The 20,757-nt window shown below is 35.5% G+C and overlaps 1 protein-coding gene across 2 annotated transcripts in view; it reads left to right on the forward strand.

Annotated features, from left to right (window-relative positions):
- Positions 1 to 20,757, forward strand: part of BRINP3 (BMP/retinoic acid inducible neural specific 3) — a 307,089-nt gene that overhangs the window by 239,632 nt on the left and 46,700 nt on the right. For both annotated transcript variants that reach the window (XM_087930393.1, XM_026703240.2), the window contains exon 6: positions 2,876 to 3,112. In XM_087930393.1, coding sequence (XP_087786519.1) covers positions 2,876 to 3,112 — 237 coding nt within the window. The remainder of the gene's footprint in view (positions 1 to 2,875; positions 3,113 to 20,757) is intronic.

A 20,757-nucleotide genomic window follows, 5' to 3' on the forward strand; every position in this document is an offset into this window, starting at 1 on the left:
TCTTCTCATGTAATAGGACAGCCAATCTTGAATATCCCACTCTATACCTTGTATTATAGGGTATACCACATTACATTATGATTGATGATCCTGTCATTTTCTTTGGGACTCATATCTCCATATGTTTATTGAAGTTACTTGCTGTTCAGATGCTGTTTTCATTATGTGTGACATATTTATCAGTAAAATGCTTAGAAAATGATAACATCAATCATTGATTTGTTTTGTTATATATCATTGGACTGTAATTATAATGTCAAAATGGTCACATATACAAGAGTTTTTTTAAAAAAATTCATATCATAGTCATCATTACCTTGATGAACAAAAACTTTAACATATGGCAAAGTTTTTTTTCATATTTTTTTTTTCCTGCAATACCTTTAAATAGACATATGCAGAGAAAGAGAGAGAGAGAGAAAGAGAGAGAGAGAGAGAGAGAGAGAGAGAGAGAGAGAGATGTAACATAAAACACAAGGAAAATGTTTTCAGTTTCATTATCTTGTATTTCTAAAATATTTTATTGTACTGTGTAATATTGCATATTTATTACATATCTTTCAGCAAGGCATCTTAATCCAAAATCCATGCATTAATTTGTATGGTCTTTGCTCAAGATAAACTTCCAAACATTTGCAAAATATGCCAACAAAAGAAGAATGTAATAAGCATGTAAACATGGTTGGTTTTTCATGTGACCCCTCAATCCACTGAAAATAAGTAGACCGGCTTGTTCCAGTCTAAAATAAGTTTAAACACTTCACTATGACCAATTCTTATGTAATTTACATTGGATTTGGTCAAATAGTGTCCAACCACTCCTTCTTGTTCTTTGGCCTGGAAACTGAGAGGTATAGGTGAGAAAAACCATATACAATTATTTTTATCCCCTCAGCTACATTGCATTATTTTAATTAGAAATAATGGTTTTGAAGGAGTTAAAAGAATTAGAATATGATCCTGTTTGGGGGCCAAAATATATTGATATATTAGCTCTCCAAAGACCAACAAAACTACATTCAGAAAACAAATAATGGATACTGTATTCAGAACCTATTAAGTGTGACAAGATTCTTAAATATCAATTTTTCAAATCAGCAAAGTGCTTCTAGCTTTTTGTTATTCTGGCAGTCATGACTGCTATCTCTTTGGATGGGGTAGTCTTCAATAAAGTGTAGTACCCATGTCCAAGTGGATGGATTCATTGACCAAGTTATCATTCAACAATTGAACTTCCTTTGCCTGATTTCCATGTAATACTTGCACAGAGTAGGTAGGGATGGAAAATTCTTTATGATAAAACCAAAACTGTGTGAATAACCTCAATATTCAGAGAAATATAAAAATAGGACAGAAATCCTAAGGCCATGTTTGCCAGACTTTCTTTTTCAATTGAAATATGTAGAGAAGACAAAATATGTGATGCAATCCATAAGCAATGTTTTTATATGATAACCCTGAATTTAGGATAATGTCAAAGTGTATTATTATGCCGAGGGCTATTCTGGCTCTATTTTGAAATTGTCTGGGGTAAGCTACATTTCTTAATCCCTATGAATTTATTAAATTTTTTGTACCCCTCCTTTATTTCTTGGTAAGTAACTCAAGGTGGTGAGATACCTGATGCTCCTTCCTCATCCAATTTTCTGCACAACAAACTAATCAAGTGGATGGATTGAAGGGGAGTGACTGGCCCAATGTCATCCAGTTGGCTTTTGTGTATGTGTATGTTGCCTTGAGTTATTTATAAAAATGATAAAGGTGGGATATAAATAATTAAATCCCTGGCACAGGCTATAAACCTGGCAATTAGTCTGATGCCTTCTCATAATGTTCCAAAATGTTTATTAACTGCATTGATCAATTTCCTGCGAGCACCTACATGGCAAAGCCCAAGGGCGGGTGTGGGGGCATTTCTCATAGCCAAAGCAATATCAAAAATATATTTCCTTTTTTTAAAGTCTTCATGAAAGAGAAGTTTTGTAGTGAGTCTTTTATAAAATTGCATAGATAAGTGAAACATATATGGCTACAACACTTCACCAAAAATGATTTGATCATTCTTTTCCTCAGTTTAATCTTGGGATTAAGGATGCTCCTTTACACAGGCATCAAATCATTTTTGTGGGAAGAGATTCCTTGGGTTACTCCCATGCCACTGAGAAGTAGGTTGTATAGGTGTATAGGTTTTGATATTTATTAATTATTATTGTTCTATAAACTCCCCATCATCATAGTATTATTGTGAGGAAACATCTTCCTTGCTGTGGATCAGAAATGATTTTCAACAAACTTGATCAAAAGATACATTTGAAATAACAAGAGGAATATGAATAAAAGAGCATCATTCCTGAACAAAATGATTGTGCAGATTTTTTTAAAAAAGTACTTTTATCAATAATACAAACATGGGTGGAATTCCCACTTCAAGTACAATGATTTGAGGTGATCCTTGCATTATTGTTAGTAATCTGTAAAATAAAGCTATTCAAGGAGGTTTTGTCTTGGTATATAGGTTTAATGTTGTTTAAAAGAATCCCTAAAGTGTTTAAAAGTAGAGAATAAAAACATTATGATGTTTTTCTTCCTAGTAAAGCCATTTTTCATCAGATTCACTAAAAACCAGTTGCCAGGTTCCCCTCTAGGAATCAATTGCAAAAATGTTTCTCTTCCCCAGTAGGCTTTGACTTTGCCACAAGTCAAAAAAATGATATACACTAGTTCTTTTGCCTTTAAAACTGTGACCTAACATCTTCTATGGACATATTGATTGTAGATAGAATTAAATCTAAAGAATTGGTTAAGCTCTGAGGAAACTATCTCATTTATTAAGATAAATTGTTTCTTCTTCTCCTTCTCTTCCTCCTCCATTAAGGTCTTCAGTTTATCCTGCCCGAATATTTGCAAGAGAGGTTTGTGCAGGCAGCTCTGAGCTACATTGCATGTAATTCAGAGGGAGAATTTATCTGCAAGGACAACGATTGTTGGTGTCAGTGTGGGTCCAAATTCCCAGAATGCAACTGTCCATATATGGATATTCAAGCTATGGAAGAGAGCCTGCTACGCATCAGTGAGACATGGAATACTTACAATAGTGATTTCGAAGATTCAGGTGTGATGTTTTCACATAGTATATCATTTTCCTCATTGTCCTGTGATTCTATAATGACGTCATCATTACTCTGTGACCAGAATTGATGTATTGAATGTATATCATTACTGGTTAAGAATAAGGATGCAACAAATCCCAGTTGAGTGTGTGTGTAAGAACTTCATTTATTTGGTTCCATTTTTGAGGAGATTCTTGGCTGACCAAATCTGCCTTGATTTGATGTGTGGGTTGTCATACTATTTTGCTAGGAATTTCCATGGATTCTACTATAATGGAGAGGGGTGCTCAGCAAAGTCCATTAGCTTCACTCATTCTGTAATTAAAATGTTTATAAGAGGTGGAAATAAGTAAATAATTTTGAAAGTGGTCGGGAGAACATGACTAAGCCAAGGCTCAGGGGAATAGTGAAATCCAAGGCTCAGAGGAATAGTGAAAGAATTACACAAAGTCTATAGAAGTATTACACTACTCCTTAAATTTCTATGGGAGCAGATTTAGGAGATTCCACTGCAATGCATCGCAACACAAACCCTAAACAAACTTCCACAAGTGTCTATTTTTCAGAGCATGAATCATAACAAAAAAAAAAAAAAAATCCCAAGTGTGAATTAAATGGACCTTCTGCTACCTTGAGCAAAGTTGCATTCTTGGGTAAAAGCAATGCTAGTAAATTGAGGAATGACCAGTGAAAGAAGCAATGACTGTGCAGTAGAAATAAAGACAGTTAGCAGAAAGTTTTGAGAAGCTCTCTATAAAAGTTCTGTGCATTAGGGAATGTGTATGTGTTTATGCGTACGTGTGTTCATATTCCTAACTGATATAAAAATAATCTACTGAACAAGTAATTTACTGATTAATATGTCCATAATTCCTGCAATAATGATGGGTTTTGTATCAAATGGTCAGTTAGAAGTTTGTTGGAAACTCCAATCCATGCCATTTCCAATTTATGACCTTCATCGCATATTTTTACCAAAATGCCACTTTTGTGTTGATGACCCTTTTACTTATAAAAAGAAAATTGTCTCCATTAGAATCCTATCAGAATGTAGTAAAGATAGAACACCTTGCAGAAATGCAGTCTGATGTCAGCAAAGATCCACATGAGGATTTAACTGCCTTCAGTCATCATTTATGACTGATTCACCCACACCAGTTATCTCCTGAAGAAGGTCTCTAACCTGCTATTGCCATTTTGCCCTTTTCAGACTAGTATCTTGAGGGGAGCAAACCTTTAAATATCATGAAAGCTTAATTGTATTCAAATATTGTGACCTTTATGATTATGAGATATATTTTAAAACCAAGCTTAACATAGCCTTTCATCAAGAATTCAAAGGGAAGTTGGCAAAACAAGAGAGATTTTGCTAGGTCAATTACACTAAGGAGATCTGCATTTTGTGATTTGTTGTATATGAGGGTTTCTAAAAAAATGTGTAAGAAAAGTTCTAAAATATTTAGAATAGGAAGATTAAGTGTTCTTCAGGAGATATCTCTTGCATACATGAGAGGAATTTAAATCAGCCTTTTTCATACCAACCAGATGAAAGAGATTACAATTCCATCATCCCCAATCAATAACCCAATGACCACCTTATTTGGAAATATGAGAATTGTAATTTAACATAGGTGAATGATTCCTAATTTGGTAAATGTGATCTACGTATCTGTTTTGGAGACGTAGATTCTGAAATTATGTGAAATTTTATGTTCTCTATTTTTCTTAGATGTGATATGTGACAGCTACATCAGATTTCTGATATATGAAATTAAAATACAGCTTAAAATAATTGGTAAAGATCAGGGCCACTGTGGAAAACTATGTATGATGCTGGAACTCTATTGATTTTCCATGTGATTTACTTTGCTTTAATTTAGTATCAGTTCCTAGAGATGGATGGATGGATGGATGGATGGATGGATCTCTCTGTAAGGAAAATTTAAGTCATGATTATGATTTGAGCAATAACACAAAAGGTCATCACTTGGAAGGTGTAGTTTTCAAAAATAGCACTCATATGGGTGTTACCGCACCACAAGATATTCCTCACATATTCCACCAGACTGCTTAGATTGCATAATTTTGCTTGAATTGGTGCTGTTATTATACTTTGAAAGTGGTTTGAGAGAGTGACAGATAATAAGCATGAACCACATGTTCATTTGAGCATAAGATTGAAAACGTAATAAAGCCTTGGTTTCTTGAATTGTGCTCTAAGGAAAAAAAATAAAATTCCCTTCCTCCTCTCCCTCCTTCCTTCCTTCCTTCCTCCCTCCCTCCCTCCCTCCCTTCCTTCCTTCCTCCCTTGATGTCACACATGGGCAGAGCAAAATCATAGACAAATATTTTAAAAGAAAAAAGAGGAGGGGCAACAATTACATTTTTTCTTCCCTTTTGTTTTCCTTGTCATCTAATCCATTACCAAGGGAAAAAATATATTGACTGCCCTTCCCAGAGGTTTGAACTGCTTGCTTGCTGAAGGTTTTTGAAGTTAAACTAAAAGGTAAAAATATATAGCTAAGATTTGTAATATTAACTACAGGTAGAAAGAAATTTCAAATGCATCTGAAATGTGATGCATTTGAACTTCTAAAGGGAAGAGAGGAAAAAAGGAATAGTTTGCACATTGGAACATAAACTATTTCTTCAAACATTGATCACTCATACCCATATGCATAATAAAAATGGAAATCAACAACCAACTCTGAAAAAGCCAGATAATAAATTTCAAATTAGTTTGGCCTTCTTTCTCCTATTCTCACCAGGAACTCATTTTCTAGTATAATTAAATCCCTGTCTTCCCTATTCCTTTGAAAAATGCAAATTATTCTTTCCCACTTCAGTGAACTGAAATCAGAGCTCTTTTAGAATGTTTGCACAGACTCATCTGCTTGCTTCTTTTTGTTATCTTCTATGTACAGCCATATCTTGTAGCATTCAAATTTAGTAACTTCCCTTGCAAAATTACAGCTGTTTGATCAAAAATCCACACCGATGCTGCTCACCCTAAATTAGCATGCTTCATTAGCATCTCAAGGATTCTGGATGAATTAAAGCTCTCAATTTGCTAGAAAAGAATTAATAATAAAAAAGAACAATAGAGTCTGGGGTGGAAATAAGCCATTTCATCCAAATGCTACTTGATAAAAACACTGTGAGGTATTAGAAAACTGTCACATTTAATATTCTTTCTCTGTACATCTAAGTTTTATAGATTTTATAGTAGGCATATTAGAGTGCTTTTTTTTTTCAGTGGCACTGCTTAGGTAGACAAACAGCAGCCCCTATGCAAGACAGAAATGTCAGTAAATTTGAGGAAGCCATGAGCTTTTTAAAAAAAAAAAAAGTTATCCTTGGAGATCTCTCTGCAAAATAAAATAAAAACAATCTTCTTAGAATGAAACATCACAGTGGGAATGGAATGCTAAAGGCAATGGAAGTTAGCAAGGGGTAATAGCATCGAGTGATTGGAATTCTCAATAAGAAATCCCCACTTTCGCTTTGTTACAATGCTCACATTTTAAATACACTTCTTCGTTTTCATTTCTGAAGAGAAGTTGCAGCACATTTTTTGAGATAGGATTAACTGTAGGTTGCTATCATGGGCATCCTGTAGACAGCGCAGAAGTGGTATTCAGCGGGTTCTGACCAGTTCTGGAGAACCGGTAGCGGAAATTTTGAGTAGTTCGAAGAACCAGCAAATACCACTTCTGACTGGAGATTCTACAGTATCCTTCCCCTGCCAAGCCCACCAAGCCACGCCCACAGAACCAGTAGTAAAAAAAAATGAATCCCACCACTGAGACAGTGGCCAAGGCTCCGAACTGGTCCTATGCCTCCTTAATACTGAATTGTTCTACTAGTATCCTATAATACTCTTCAGTGAGAGATCCTAAGGCAGAGGTCTCCAAACTTGGCAACTTTAAGACTTGTGGACTTCAACTCCAGCATAGTGGCTGGGAGTTGAAGTCCACAAGTCTTAAAGTTGCCGAATTTGGGGACCCCTTTCCTAAGGTATGAAATGTGGCAACAGGCAAAAAACAACAAAACACACACTAATCTCTTACATTTATTTAGTTGGGTCTAAGAAATACATTATATCAATATCTGTAGCAGAAATGTTACAGCATCAGGAAAGGTACTACATTTTTGAAGGATTCAACAAGCAACTCTGGAAAAGTTATAGGGATGCTTCTATTTGAAAAAGATATGCTAATCAACTTAAACAGCAGGACACTTCTCTCTATGTGGAGAATTTCTTCTTTTTTAACTGCTAAATGAAGAAAACATAGTATCTTCATTTTCATAGTATTTCCATTTTTACCATTTTTCTTTAAAGTCATGTATATGTTAATATATTTCATTATTTTTGCCCGGGATGTAGTGGTATAGTTAGCAGTTTGAAAGCACACCAAATTTAAGTAGATAAATAGGTACCACCATTTTGGTGGTGGGAAATGCTAGCTGCATTCTGCATGGGCAGCAGGAGCCAGCACTGAATCTGCCTAGACACAATCTGCAGAAGACCAGCAGAGAAAAGCCTCAAATGATCTAAATTTCTCGAAAGCATTGCTGGCCACCTAGTGTGGTGGAAGTTCATTCTCTGGTAGAACACCAGGACAAGAAAAGGACTAATGATTGTCAGCTGCCAGAATTTCTATTTTGTATAAACATTGTCTATGTAGATTCTCAGACACTGAGGTCACAGTTGTCCCAAAGGTACTTTTTCAAGAGGCAATTGGGCTTTCTTATTTTTCTTAGAAGAAGCTCCACACCCACTTGTACTACTCAGAAGATGCTGAGGACACAGACAAACCTTCAAGTGGCCTCAACAACTCTAAAAGCATGCAAATTACTGTCTGCAAAGAATATAAATCTTTCCATGCCCCACCATTCAGTCAGACCTGAAGAAGCTTCTTGGATGAGAAGCAATAGCACTTATATATCATTTCATAGTGCTTTTATCTGCAAATGTGACTTTCTTTCAGATTAATATAAGTTCTTCTAAGTTCTTCTAAAACTTAGTACCAAACATAATACTGCTTTAAATCCCATACTTAATTCTGTGAATCTGCATTAATGTATCCAGCTGAGAATCTGTATTTTATGGCCATATCCTCCCTCCCTTCCTCCCTTTCTTTCTTTCTTTCTTTCTTTCTTTCTTTCTTTCTTTCTTTCTTTCTTTCTTTCTTTCTTTCTTTCTTTCTTTCTTTCTTTCTTTCTTTCCTTCCTTCCTTCCTTCCTTCCTTCCTTCCTTCCTTCCTTCCTTCTTTTTCTTCCTTCTTTCTTTCTCTTTCTCTCTCTCTCCTTCCTTCCTTCCTTCCCATTTCCACTTCTTAATATATACTGAATTATTAACACTCTCTTGCTGAAAACCACTTGACTAAGTTGATGAAATTTAAGGCAATAAAGAAAATCCAAAGGAAGGTCTTCTAGGAAAGACAGTTTGCTACAACCATTGATGGAATGTTATATCAAAGGATTTAGATATAGAACAGTTTTTACATTCCTCTAACTTTTTATAGCTCGTTTGGATTTTATCAGGCTTTTTTCATTAAAGCCTTCAGATTCCTCAGTGCACAAGGATAATTTTGATATTTCCAGTCATTTTAGAATAAGGTTCTAACATTGGTGGTTTAATAGAAATGGTTTTAAGGGAATCTTATAAAAAGTTCAGTAGCCACATGGTTTTATTTTTGTTCTGGTGTCTTTTTGCTAACCATAGGATGCATGAAGGTTTGAGGACTTCAGAAATAGCTGACATTCCCTGGTTTGGAGAGTTAAATCAACTTATTTTGGTTTGGCAGCAGTTTATTTAAAACCAGAGTGCTCTCCCCTCTCCCTCTTTCCCTCCCCCATTTTGTTCTCTATTGGTAGGACCGCTTACTTTATTTCTTGTCCCCTGCATTTTGGGCAGCCCTTACTTTCCTCTCTAAGCTTCAATTTCCTATACTTTCTACCCACCTGAACATATTACACAGACATATTATCTCCCCATTCCCTCTATTCTTGTCTGTGTTCTTGTCAACTTGCAAGCACCAGTTATAGTTATTGGAGAAGTCATCTGACTACAAAATGCTGACATGCTATTGTTGCATTTTTAAAGTTGTCAGGAACTTTTAAAATAAGGAACTATAGCTTGCTTCCCATCATAACTACTGCTGAAATATCTTCCTTCTTTTCAACCTCCCTTCCTTCCCATATGACCAGACAGAATATACACTGAAAAAAGCATGGGTGTGGAATGAGTTGCACTTTATTTCAATTTTACATGGAATGAGAAGACATCGGTTGCTTCATGAATTGCAATAGATAAGGATCTATACACTGTTTGATTGCCTATTTTCACATTTTCATAACAGCTAGTGTAAATCAACTGGAGGATAAACACTGAAAGGGAATCCCCTGGATGTTTTTAGCATTTTGAGATGAGCCAAAGTGATGACAATCACAAACCAGCCTCCCTCTGCTTCATGAGGGTTTCAGGAATGGAAATAATATAGTATGGAGAGTCCTATAATCATTTCTTGAACCTTCAGAAGATTCTCTTTGCCTCTTTATTGTTAGATATAATAGCTGTGAAAAAAATTGAATGGAAAAAGAAGGTTCCAGGCATCTATAACAATTTACATAGGTACAGAAAATAATTCTCTGTTAAAACACTGTTGAGTGTGTCTTGGATTGATCTTCCTCAAGGAACACCATATGAAAACCAATCTTTAGATTTTCTTGATTGACAAATATTATTTTCATTTCTTTTGATCTAGTCAGTAAACCAAAGGGGAATTTAAAATTAACAATGGGTATTACTCTCCTAATTATTTATCTAAAAATCAAATGTAAATTCTTAACTCAGAGTCACCTCAAAGTGAGACAGGCAGCAAATAAATCAGGTAGTTTGATAGATAGATGATAGGTAGAAAGATAGATGATAGGGAGAGAGAGAGAGACAGAGAGAGAGAGAGAGAGAGACAGAGAGAGAGAGAGAGAGAGAGAGAATATATATAATTGCTCCAGAAGTTGTAAAAACAAACCCAATGCAATAACACAGATTTTAAAAACAACAACAATAACTTAGGGACCAACAAACCTAAGACATTAATAATATACGCTCCACTATTCTGATTCCTGTGGAAAAATTAAGTCTTCAAAACCTGTTTAAAAGACAGCAGGCTATAAAAACCTAATAGAGACAATACTTCAGGGGTGGATGCTTCAACAGAAAGCACAGCTTCAAATGATAATGTTTTAGAATATGGGGGTTAAAATATTCACTTTGTTGGAATTTAAACAGTCAGATGTACTAGAGACATGTGCCATGCCATGAAAAACTAGGCTTGTAACTAGCATCTTGAATTGCACCTGAAACTGAAATTGTACCTGAAATTGTACTGGATATATTGAGGCACAACAACTATTTTTTAAGATGCTGCATTCAGTTGTAGTTTTCTAGCAGTCTTCAAGGACAATCACATATAGAGCACAGTGCAGTAATCCTCATGTAAGGTAACTAAAGCATTGATATTTATGACAAGTAATTTCTAGTACACCACAAGAAGAATTGGGTTATCAGATGAATCTGGATAAAGGATCAGTAGCCAAATGCCATCTGATCTTTGAGCGGTATCTTTCAGTTCAAGAGAATTCCTAAGCTGTGTACTAGTTCTGTTTGGGGAAGTGAAATGTCATTCAGAACTAAAAATGGAAATCCGTGGTACTGAAAGCCTTGACAGCCATTTCAGGTTTAATGCTGCTCTTCTACATCCAGACCACAACAGCCTCCAGGCACTTGTTTAAGATCTTGGCAACATCAACTGTAAACTGGGGTAAAGATATTCAATTGTTTATGGAATATCTTACACTAAGCTTCATGAATATAAAAGGTGAGAGTGTAAAGTCCTGTGTTGTCCCACAGGCCAGAAGTCTCAGTTCAACTTTTCTGTCTACAATGAATTGGCCATGGAGAAAGGAAGAGAACTACTGAAACAGTATGCCTCCCACTCCTAAGCAGCATAGCCAATCCAGAACAAATCATGATCAATGATATTGAAGTTTGCTGGATGATCAAGAGCAACTAACACAGCTGTACAGTCTTCATTCTGGCTCCTCTACTGATCATCCTCAAACCTGTTCAGTGCCAACCTGGATTATGTTCTTGGTTGAAACTCAACTAGAAAGAGTGCAGATAATCCACTTCATCCAGGATACTCTAAAGTTGAAATCTGACCAGTTTCTCAATAACTTTCCTAAAACAGAAATGTTGGCAACTGCTCCAAAACATTTGGAGTCCAAAAATGACTTCCCTTTTTGGGAAGGAGTGCATCAAGTCCTACTTCAAGGCAGATGGAACTATTTCTTCATTCAAGGATGCATTCATGATTACATGGATCCAACTTCACATACTTTCCCAGGAAGACACAATGAACTAGGAAAGGCCTAAATCTAAGGTACAAATGGCAATGTAATCGATTCAAAAGATCCTGTCAACTTTCTTTTGTGACAGGGTCAAGCACCTTCCAAAGAACAGGGAAAAATGATACTTCAGCAATTTGCATGGACTTGTTCAGTCTGAACAACTTTCATCTCTCAAGTATCTAGAACATTCCATGCAGTAGCCCTGATAATATTTCTCCAACCAACAGACAGTGGGTCATCTTGAATGAGGGCTGTAGCAGCTATCTATGGATATAATAGAATTTTTTTGTCATATTTTGTCACTCTTTAATCACATTATAATTCTTAACTGCAGGTTCTTAAATAAATTTGTTCAAATTCAGTCTTTCTCCAGTCAGGCATTGTAGCCATGTCTTCTGTCATTTAATATTCCAGAATTCCTGTGGAAAACCTCTAAAATCAACAATCAGGGAAAGAGTACATATGAGCCATCTGATCCAACATCTGTTCAATAAAGACAGTATAAGAATGGTCCTGGAGATTCCACCATCAAAATAGTACGAAATCCAGTGTCTCCAGCAAGGATGTTATGTACACTTTTTGGACACTGGAGTTCAAAACTGCAGCAACTTATCCCTAGAGTCTAAACATCAATAGAGTCTGACATTCATCAGTGCCTCTGGACACTGTAGGACTTCCCAAATTACAGCTACACTTCCTGGTTTACAGCGATTGTCTTTCTCAATAGCACTTGTCCAAGAAAACAGAAAACCTTCCAGATCTTAGTTATGCATGCCAGATTAGAATAGTTATGTCTTAACAAATATGTTCACGAATGACAGCAGTTTCATTATAGATCCACCTGGCATTCAGCATCACCAGTTGGGAACCAGGCTAATCATGTATCCATAAAATTGGCACCAGACTTGAGCACAAGGAACAGGAAAGTAGAAAACATTTCTGCTCCTGTTCTTGTTCAATAATTTTAATGGTTTGTTTATTATGTTCCATAACATTCTGAGCAGAACAGATCATTTGATTCACTAAGGAGCAACTTCTTATTCCTATGCACAGCAAGTTTTCATAGTGGTCTAATTTAAAAAATTCCTCTTGACAGAATCTAGGGAAGATTAAGTTCTCAAGACACCTTTTAATCACTAAGAGGAATGATTCATGCCATTTCTTCCTGGATCAAAGGAGGGAAGAACAAATACACCATCAGAAATCATAATCTTCTCATTTTTCCCCTATTTTCTTAGGGGATTGTTAATTTGCCTTCCAGTAATTATTTCTCCTAAGTGTTGACAAGAAATGTAAACAATTAAAAATATCACAAAACCATCACTTTTTGGATGATTATTCCAATCCCCCTGACATCCCATGGAGGTGTTTCTATTTTATGGAAGTGAACAGGTGTGAAATATGTAATTCCTCCATCAGGCTAATATTTAAGCATCTTCAATGTGAAGGCAAAACCTATCCATGTTCTATAATCTAATCACCTCATTTTCAGTACTAAAAACATTAGATGCCACCTGCTAGCACCACACCTGGCAAACCTGCTTCTGAAAGTCACACAAATTGTGGAATGTTATGCTTCATTATTGCAATGACACTATAATAAAGTAGAGATTAAAAAATGGTTGGATTTAATAGGGTCCTGCTCATTCTATTCTTTATTGCATATTTTCATTGTGAAATAAAATCTGATGAACAGTTACCTGATGGAATCAATGATGGGGAAAAAGGGTTCTCTGAATTACACCAGTTTATAAAAGATATAAAGGATTGTGAATTGAAAGGATAAGCTTATCACATTCGACAAGCATAAGAGGAATGGCTATAAATGATGTTCTTTTTCCTCACAAAACCATGTTCTTTTTAGAAAAAATCATGCCATGTATTTTGCAGAAAAGTAATAGTGTTTCATGTTCAAGCTACAGTACATATAGGTTAAAGTGGGATATTAGGGCTAAACTGGAACAGGAGTCCCTGTGGATTTTATTCTCCTAGTCATTGCCAACTATAGGGGGATGGTACTTTCAAGACCATTGAATCAGCACTGTCTGAAGATATTTCCATGGTCATGTGGCCAGCATGATAACACAGAGTGCTGTAATCTTCCCACCGAAGTGATACCTATTTATCTATTCACATTTGCATGCTTTCAAACTGCTAGGCTGGCAGGAGCTGGGCCAAGGACACAAGCTCACCCCAGTGCGTGAGGCTCAGGTCTGGAACCTGGGTTGCTGATTCTCCCAGCCGACAAACAGAGAGTCTTAACAAGCCCAGAGTCTGAGCCATCATGCAACCCCGAAACTGAAACAAGAATGTGTGGAATTGTCTTCAATTTTTATCACAATGAAGATCATCATATTTCCACATACATTTTAGAAGAGATCTTTTGTTGAGGTTGTTTTGCTGTTCAGATCCCTGTTGTGACATTGGTAGCTGTATAAATCAAATTAAATAAGTAAATGTGTTTGTTTACCATGTAGTCATAATCCAGTTTCTCCCTTTAAGTCTGCTTCTTCCTGTCAATAGTGATTACTTAAGATTTGGTATTTAACCACACCCCTTTAGGTTTATTTAACATAAAGTCACTTCTGTTTTCCCCTTGGTACACAACTTAATGAATTCAAGCCAACTTTTCATGGTATAGTACAACATTAGTAATAAAAAAGATGCATTCTGAAAATTGTAATAATTCTATGTAATAAATAGAATTATGTGTATATAATCAGCATACCAAATCTGGTACACATTCTTCTACAAATATCAGATAATCAGGTACTAAAATTAAATGGAATTTATAAAATTAAAAATTAATGTGCAGTTTTATTTATATACAGCATTCTCTCTCTCTCTCTCTCTCTCTCTCTCTCACACACACACACACACACACACACACACACACACACAAACATGACCATCTCAGCAGATACCTTTTCATTGTTTCAAATGTATCTCTCTCACATGTCTCATATATATATATATATATATATATATATATATATATATATATATATATATATATATGCTAAATTTGAACCCATTTAGTCTAATCCTCTTAGAAAAAAAGCTGTTTTTGTTGCAGTTAAAGTTTCAGTAGCTCTGGGTTTAGGAATTTAAATTCCCAGTAAGACTAGTGCTTGATTTCTGTAACCATTATTTCTCCTACTGCAATTACAGACATTGTTAAAAAAAAAGGAAGGAATAAATCCTGCTTCAGTCAGGGAAGAGCAGTCCTGCAAGCTTTTGATAGGAAGGCCAAAATGCTATCCCCAAATCATATCCTTGGGCCTGCCAGCTATGGATTAGTCCCAATGCTTTTGCCATTACCACAACAAGAATATTCATAAAGATTTGACTTGGCTGCCTTACTTGGGTTACATTTGCCTTGAGAGATTTCTAGTCAAAGCCTGGAAAATAGGAAATACAGGAACAGATAGATAGTTTCAGCTTTGAGAAGAAAAGATTTTTAGGCAGTAAGAAAAGACTATTTACTGCCAGGTATTGTTAGGAATATCTTCTAGTTGAGATTTGTGCTGAAAAATATATATCTTATATGCATGTTTTATTGAGAAAAAAATAAAAAAGCAGCAATTCTTGATGATGTTTCCCTGGATTTTGAACAAAGCTAAGCCTGGATATCTTTTAGTTTTAGCTCCATTTAGTCATTCCATTCCATTCCATTTATCTAGATCTATCTATCTATCTATCTATCTATCTATCTATCTATCTATCTATCTATCTATCTATCTATCTATCTATCTATCTATCTCTATTTCTGACATTATTATTATTATTAATATTATTAACAACAAAAAACAACAGTGTACACAGCAAATGAGATAACTATGCTGGGTTTCATATCACAAATCACTAGTTGAACACTTCCCAAGCGTTTAGGACTATGTGATGTATCGGCGGATTATGCGAGCAGATCCCAGTAAGGTGGCCTTCTGCAGCTGATTTTGTCACCACCAATTGTTTCTAAGTGCTTGCCTAGATCTTTAGGCACAGCACCCAGTTTGCCGAGTCCCACTGGAACCACCTGCACTGGTTTATGCCAGAGCAGTTTGATTTTCAAGTCCTGATATCTGGTGATTTTTTCAAGTTGTTTCTCATTGATTCTGCTGTCACCAGGTATGGCAATGTTGAAAATCCACACTTTTTTCTTCTCCACAATTGTGATATCTAGGATATTGTGTTTCAAAACTTTGTCAGTCTGTATTCGGAAGTCCCACAGCAGTTATGCATGTTCATTTTTGACACTTTCTCAGGCTTATGATCCCACCAGTTCTTTGCTACAGGCAGATGGTAGTTGCGACATGAGTTCCAATGGACTATTTGAACAACTGTGTTGTGATATTGTTTGTTTAGTTGTTGTTGTTGTTATTATTATTATTATTATTAGTAGTAGTAGTAGTAGTAGTAGTAGTAGTAGTATCTCAAGGTGGTAAACATATGTAATACTTCTCCCTCCTTTTCTCCTTACAATAACCCTGTGAAGAGAATTGGGCTAAGGGAATAACTAGGCCAAGTTGACTTTTATTGGTTAGGCAGAACTAGAACTCATGGTCTCTCAGTTTCTAGCTTTGTGCCTTAACCACCAGATTAAGTTGGTTCTCCTTATTAATCCCAAATACTTAGGGAAATATAAAATGAGGGAAAAGTCACATTGATGTTGAGGAAAAAGTCACATTGATGCAGCTTACACCAGGAACGAAGGAAGGAAGGAAGGAAGGAAGGAAGGAAGGAAGGAAGGAAGGAAGGAAGGAAGGAAGGAAGGAAGGAAGGAAGGAAGGGATGATGAATACATACACATGTACACACAGAGTAGTTCTTAAAATTTTGTGGACCTCTGGAAGGGAATTATTACTTTTTCAGTAAAAAGCATAAAGGGTCATTGAAGGTAGTATGTAACATGTATGACTAGATATACCCATGATTTGCTTTGAATAGATAGATAGATAGATAGATAGATAGATAGATAGATAGATAGATAGATAGATATAGATATAGATATAGATATAGATATAGATATAGATATAGATATATAGATATATTTTCTTAAGTTTTTGCGAGTACTTACATGTATGGCATTCAGCTTTGTTCGGGTATTTTCCCACGTCATTGTAGTTGTGCTTTTAAAGTTGTAGCAACGTTTCAGCAGAATCTCATCTGCCATCATCAGGCTTCTGTATAGTGTTCATCTGTATAGTGTTCATATATATATATATATTCTGTCCCACCTGTATCCACAGGTGAGAATCTCAAGTTACAGAGTTCAAATACTTTATGCAAACAAAACCAGAGACAGAAGATTCAATTGCTCTGTTATCACAGTCCTTTGGCAATCCTCCTAGAATCTGTCTGGCAATTCTGTTAGTTCGTAAATCACAACGCTGTAGTCAGACGCACTTCTTTCCAAGGCAAAATCCACTTTGTTTCCAGCAAAGATTACGAACTCGTGCGCTCCTTTATATCTTCTGAGAGAGGGCGTGTCAGTCTCATTAATTAATCCTTTGCTGGACGTCTCTTTTCTAATTGAGATTGACGTCTCAATCTTCTCCTAGTTCTGGCATCCAGCCAGCATCTGGCAGTTTCATCACCGCTTGAAGCCTCTGACACACTTTCCTGATTAACAGTTAACACCTGAGGTGCAATTTTGGTTGCCACAATATTAAAAAAAAAGGTGGTTTAGATTTTAGAAAGAGTGCACAGAAGAGCAACAAAGATGATTAGGGAACTGGGGGAAAAAACATGAGGAACGGTTGCAGGATTTGGGCATGTCTAGCTTAATGGGAAAAAAAAAGATTTGGGGTGATATGATAGCAGTGTTGCAATATCTAAGGGATTGCCACAAAGAAGAGGGGGGTCAACCTATTATCCAAAACACCTGAAGGCAGAACAAGATGCAATTAATAGAAACTAATCAAGGAAAGAACCAACCTAGAACTAAGGAGAAATTTTCTGACAGTGAGAAGAATTAATCAGTGGAACATCTTGCCTCCAGAAGTTGTGGGTGCTCTAACATTAGAGGTTTTTAAGGGGAGATTGGACAACCAATCAAATGGTTATAGGGCTTTCTTCTTGAGCAGGGTTAGACTAGAAGACCTCCAAAGTCTCTTCCAACTTTTTTATTCTGTTAGAACCGTTTACTATTATTTTGGCTTTTTGTTCTTGAAAAATGTGTTAACGTGGTAAAAAATATTTTGTGAAAAAGAGATGAGATGAAACTTTTTTTCCCCAAAACTGCAAGTGTAGAGGTCCATTTTAAAATTTCAGTCTTTTTCTGCATCAAGAAAGATCAGCCACTTTATTGTTGTTTTTATATATCTTATTGATTATATTCAATATATGTCAATTTTTTCTCTTATATCTCTTTGATATGAATGTAGTTTGATCATAATATATTATTCAAATTAAGAAACAATTATTCCCTGTGCAAGTATTGCCGTGAGAAACTGATCTATAGTCAGTGGAGAAATGGGACTATATGACTCTTTCCCCTCTTTATATAGTAAATCAAATAGACAAAGGCTTCTTTCCATGACAAGGAGAATTCTTTGAATACTGGAATCTCATTCAGTAGTCAAAGTAAAAGTTTAACCAGAATTTCTTGAAGTCTTATAGTATATTGCAGAATTGCCACCTGATTTTGCAACTATACTCAATTTTCAGTGCCTCTTTAGTATTGTCTTCAGTCATAGGCTGATGTAATAATTAATCTTTGTGTCTGTAAATTTTGTAAATAATATATTATTCAGATATGCTTCAGACTTTTCTAAATCAAATGCCTGTTTATTATATAATTAACAATTTGTTGCATCATCTCATTTATTGTAAAAATATGCTTGGTTCCATCTCAAATAGAATAGTGCTGTAGTCCTACTCCTTAATTAGTTGATGAGTCAACAATTTGCCTAACTTACTGCTTTTTAAAAGTATTTCTGTTTAATAAAATTTTGTTTCTTGTAAATTTTAGATCCAATAAATCTAGTTGCTTCCCTGTTTCTTTAATATTGAATATTTTGTTCTAAATACAAAGTTTTATTAAATGTATGTCTTTAGTCATACTATTTTGGACTACTTAACTACTATTTCTTTGATCTATCTCAATGAGTGCAAAAGAATTGGCTAGGTTTCACTTACATTAAAAATAGGAAAGATCAAGTAATGTCTGTGAATATCATCCTTAACACCCCCTTTCATATGTCTATAGATTTATCTAACACTTAAAAAAGTTTATCTTCCCAAGCTGAGACTCATTTTTGTATAGCGGTTCAGGCTAGAAACCAGAAGACTCTGAGTTCTAGTCCTGTCTTAGGCACAAAACCAGCAAGGACTTGTTCATGCAATCACCAGGAATCAAGATTGATTTGAAGGCACTGCCCCTCCCACCCCCAAAAAATCCTCCTCCACCACAAATAGATCTAGTCAAGATTCCTCATCACATGATAATGTCCATTGAAACAAACATTTTGCAACCTTTAACCTTAACACACAAAATATACGGACAACCCACTCACTTTCCTACCTGTATCTATGCAGACAGATTGTACGAATATGGTTTAAGAGAGATTTCAGAAACAACTTATGGCATGAGTGACTATGATGTGTATGTGGGCTTACATATTCTAATATATCTCTGCATACTGGCTAAATTAGTAACATCCAGGAAAAATGCTGAATCTGCACTAATAGTCTAGGTGGCAATAATGGTTTTTTTTTTTTTAAAGCATGCCCTTTATAAATTAAGTTATATTTTCCCCTTCAGCCTTGCACTTAAAATATGTTGTTTATGCATCATTCTCTTCTAACAGCATGCTGGAAGTGATTGCAGAGAAAATCCAAGCCAAAATTACTGAAAAACAGTAGGGATGTAGGTGGTATTTGCAGAAACTGAAGGACTTGAAGAGCTACATAAGAAACATTTGCTTAATGGATCACTGAAAAAAAGGAAAGGAAAACAGAGAAAGGGGAAAATATTATGTAACTTATGACAGGTCATTAATAACTGGCTGGAGTCCTGAATGGGGACATATCAGCTACAGTTTACTGCACTTCACTGTATAAAGTTTAACATTCAGTGCACTTTGATGCCCTGAGAGACAGTGTGGGGAGAAAACTAAACATTATAATGGATTTTTTTTTTCTTTTTTTCTCTGTCTGTGTTTATTCATCAGTTATTCATATACATTGTGTGTAATCAGCAAGAGGCTACAACAATAAGGCAGAAAAATGTCACTGGAGCATTCTAAGTGTTGTCAGAACTGACAAATAAAGGCCATTTAACATGCTGCCTAGGCAGTCTTAAAAATGCTTATTTTTTTGCTGGGGCAATGTAAAATATATTCTACAGAGAGCTGAATTTACTATCAATTGTTAAAGACAAGACAACCTTTCCCATTTTACCTGCATTAAGTAAATTCTTCTAACTAGAAAATATCTGCTTCCAATATTTCTAGTCCAAATGGGAATTATATTGCTTAAATTATGGTTTGTGTCTAGTGCAGCTCAAGTCTTGCTACATTGTGCACTTGAGCGATGGGCCAGTTGTTTTTCATTTTTAGTGGCATCTCATAGAAATGATTGTTAACAATTGCTTCCTCCTGCTCACTGTTCTCAAAAAATTCAGCACTGCACAGAGACTTTGCTCCCTATAGTGAATCATTTTGGCATCTCTGCTGCATACAATCTTCTGCTGTTCAAATAATTTAAACACAGATTTTTCTAAAGAGGATTGTAGACTTAAGAGTTCAGAAAGAAGCACGGAGCAAATATCCTACAATGACTCTGTTTGCGCATAACAAAAAACCTCATGGTTTGTTAGAGTGCAACTATATGCACTGCAAGTCTCATTCACTTCTGCTTTACTTATATTGAGAGGGAGAGGAAGTATAAAAGCTCTTGTTCTCAGTCTGTAAATAATTTCCACTTTATCTGTCAAAACCCAGATGAGTATTTATATGAGTATGGCAGTTAATTGAAAAATTGGAAACACTACTTTAAATTGTCAGTGTTACAGTCAGTGTTGAAATTGTTAGATGGATTCATTAAAGGAGAAACTTCATGAAACCCTCTTTCATTTGAAGAAACATTTCCATCTCTGCTTTAATTGAAAAGTAAAAACACCAGCAAAAAACTTCCTGTCTTGCTCAAAAGTTATAACATTATTCAAATACGCTTTGTGCATTTTGTTTGAATACAGTAAATTTAACAGTCCTTGAATTGTAAGAAT

This window comes from Pseudonaja textilis, chromosome 3 (genome assembly GCF_049901715.1).
Source record: "Pseudonaja textilis isolate UNSWEBS1 chromosome 3, rPseTex1.2, whole genome shotgun sequence".
NCBI classification, from domain to species: Eukaryota; Metazoa; Chordata; class Lepidosauria; order Squamata; family Elapidae; genus Pseudonaja; species Pseudonaja textilis.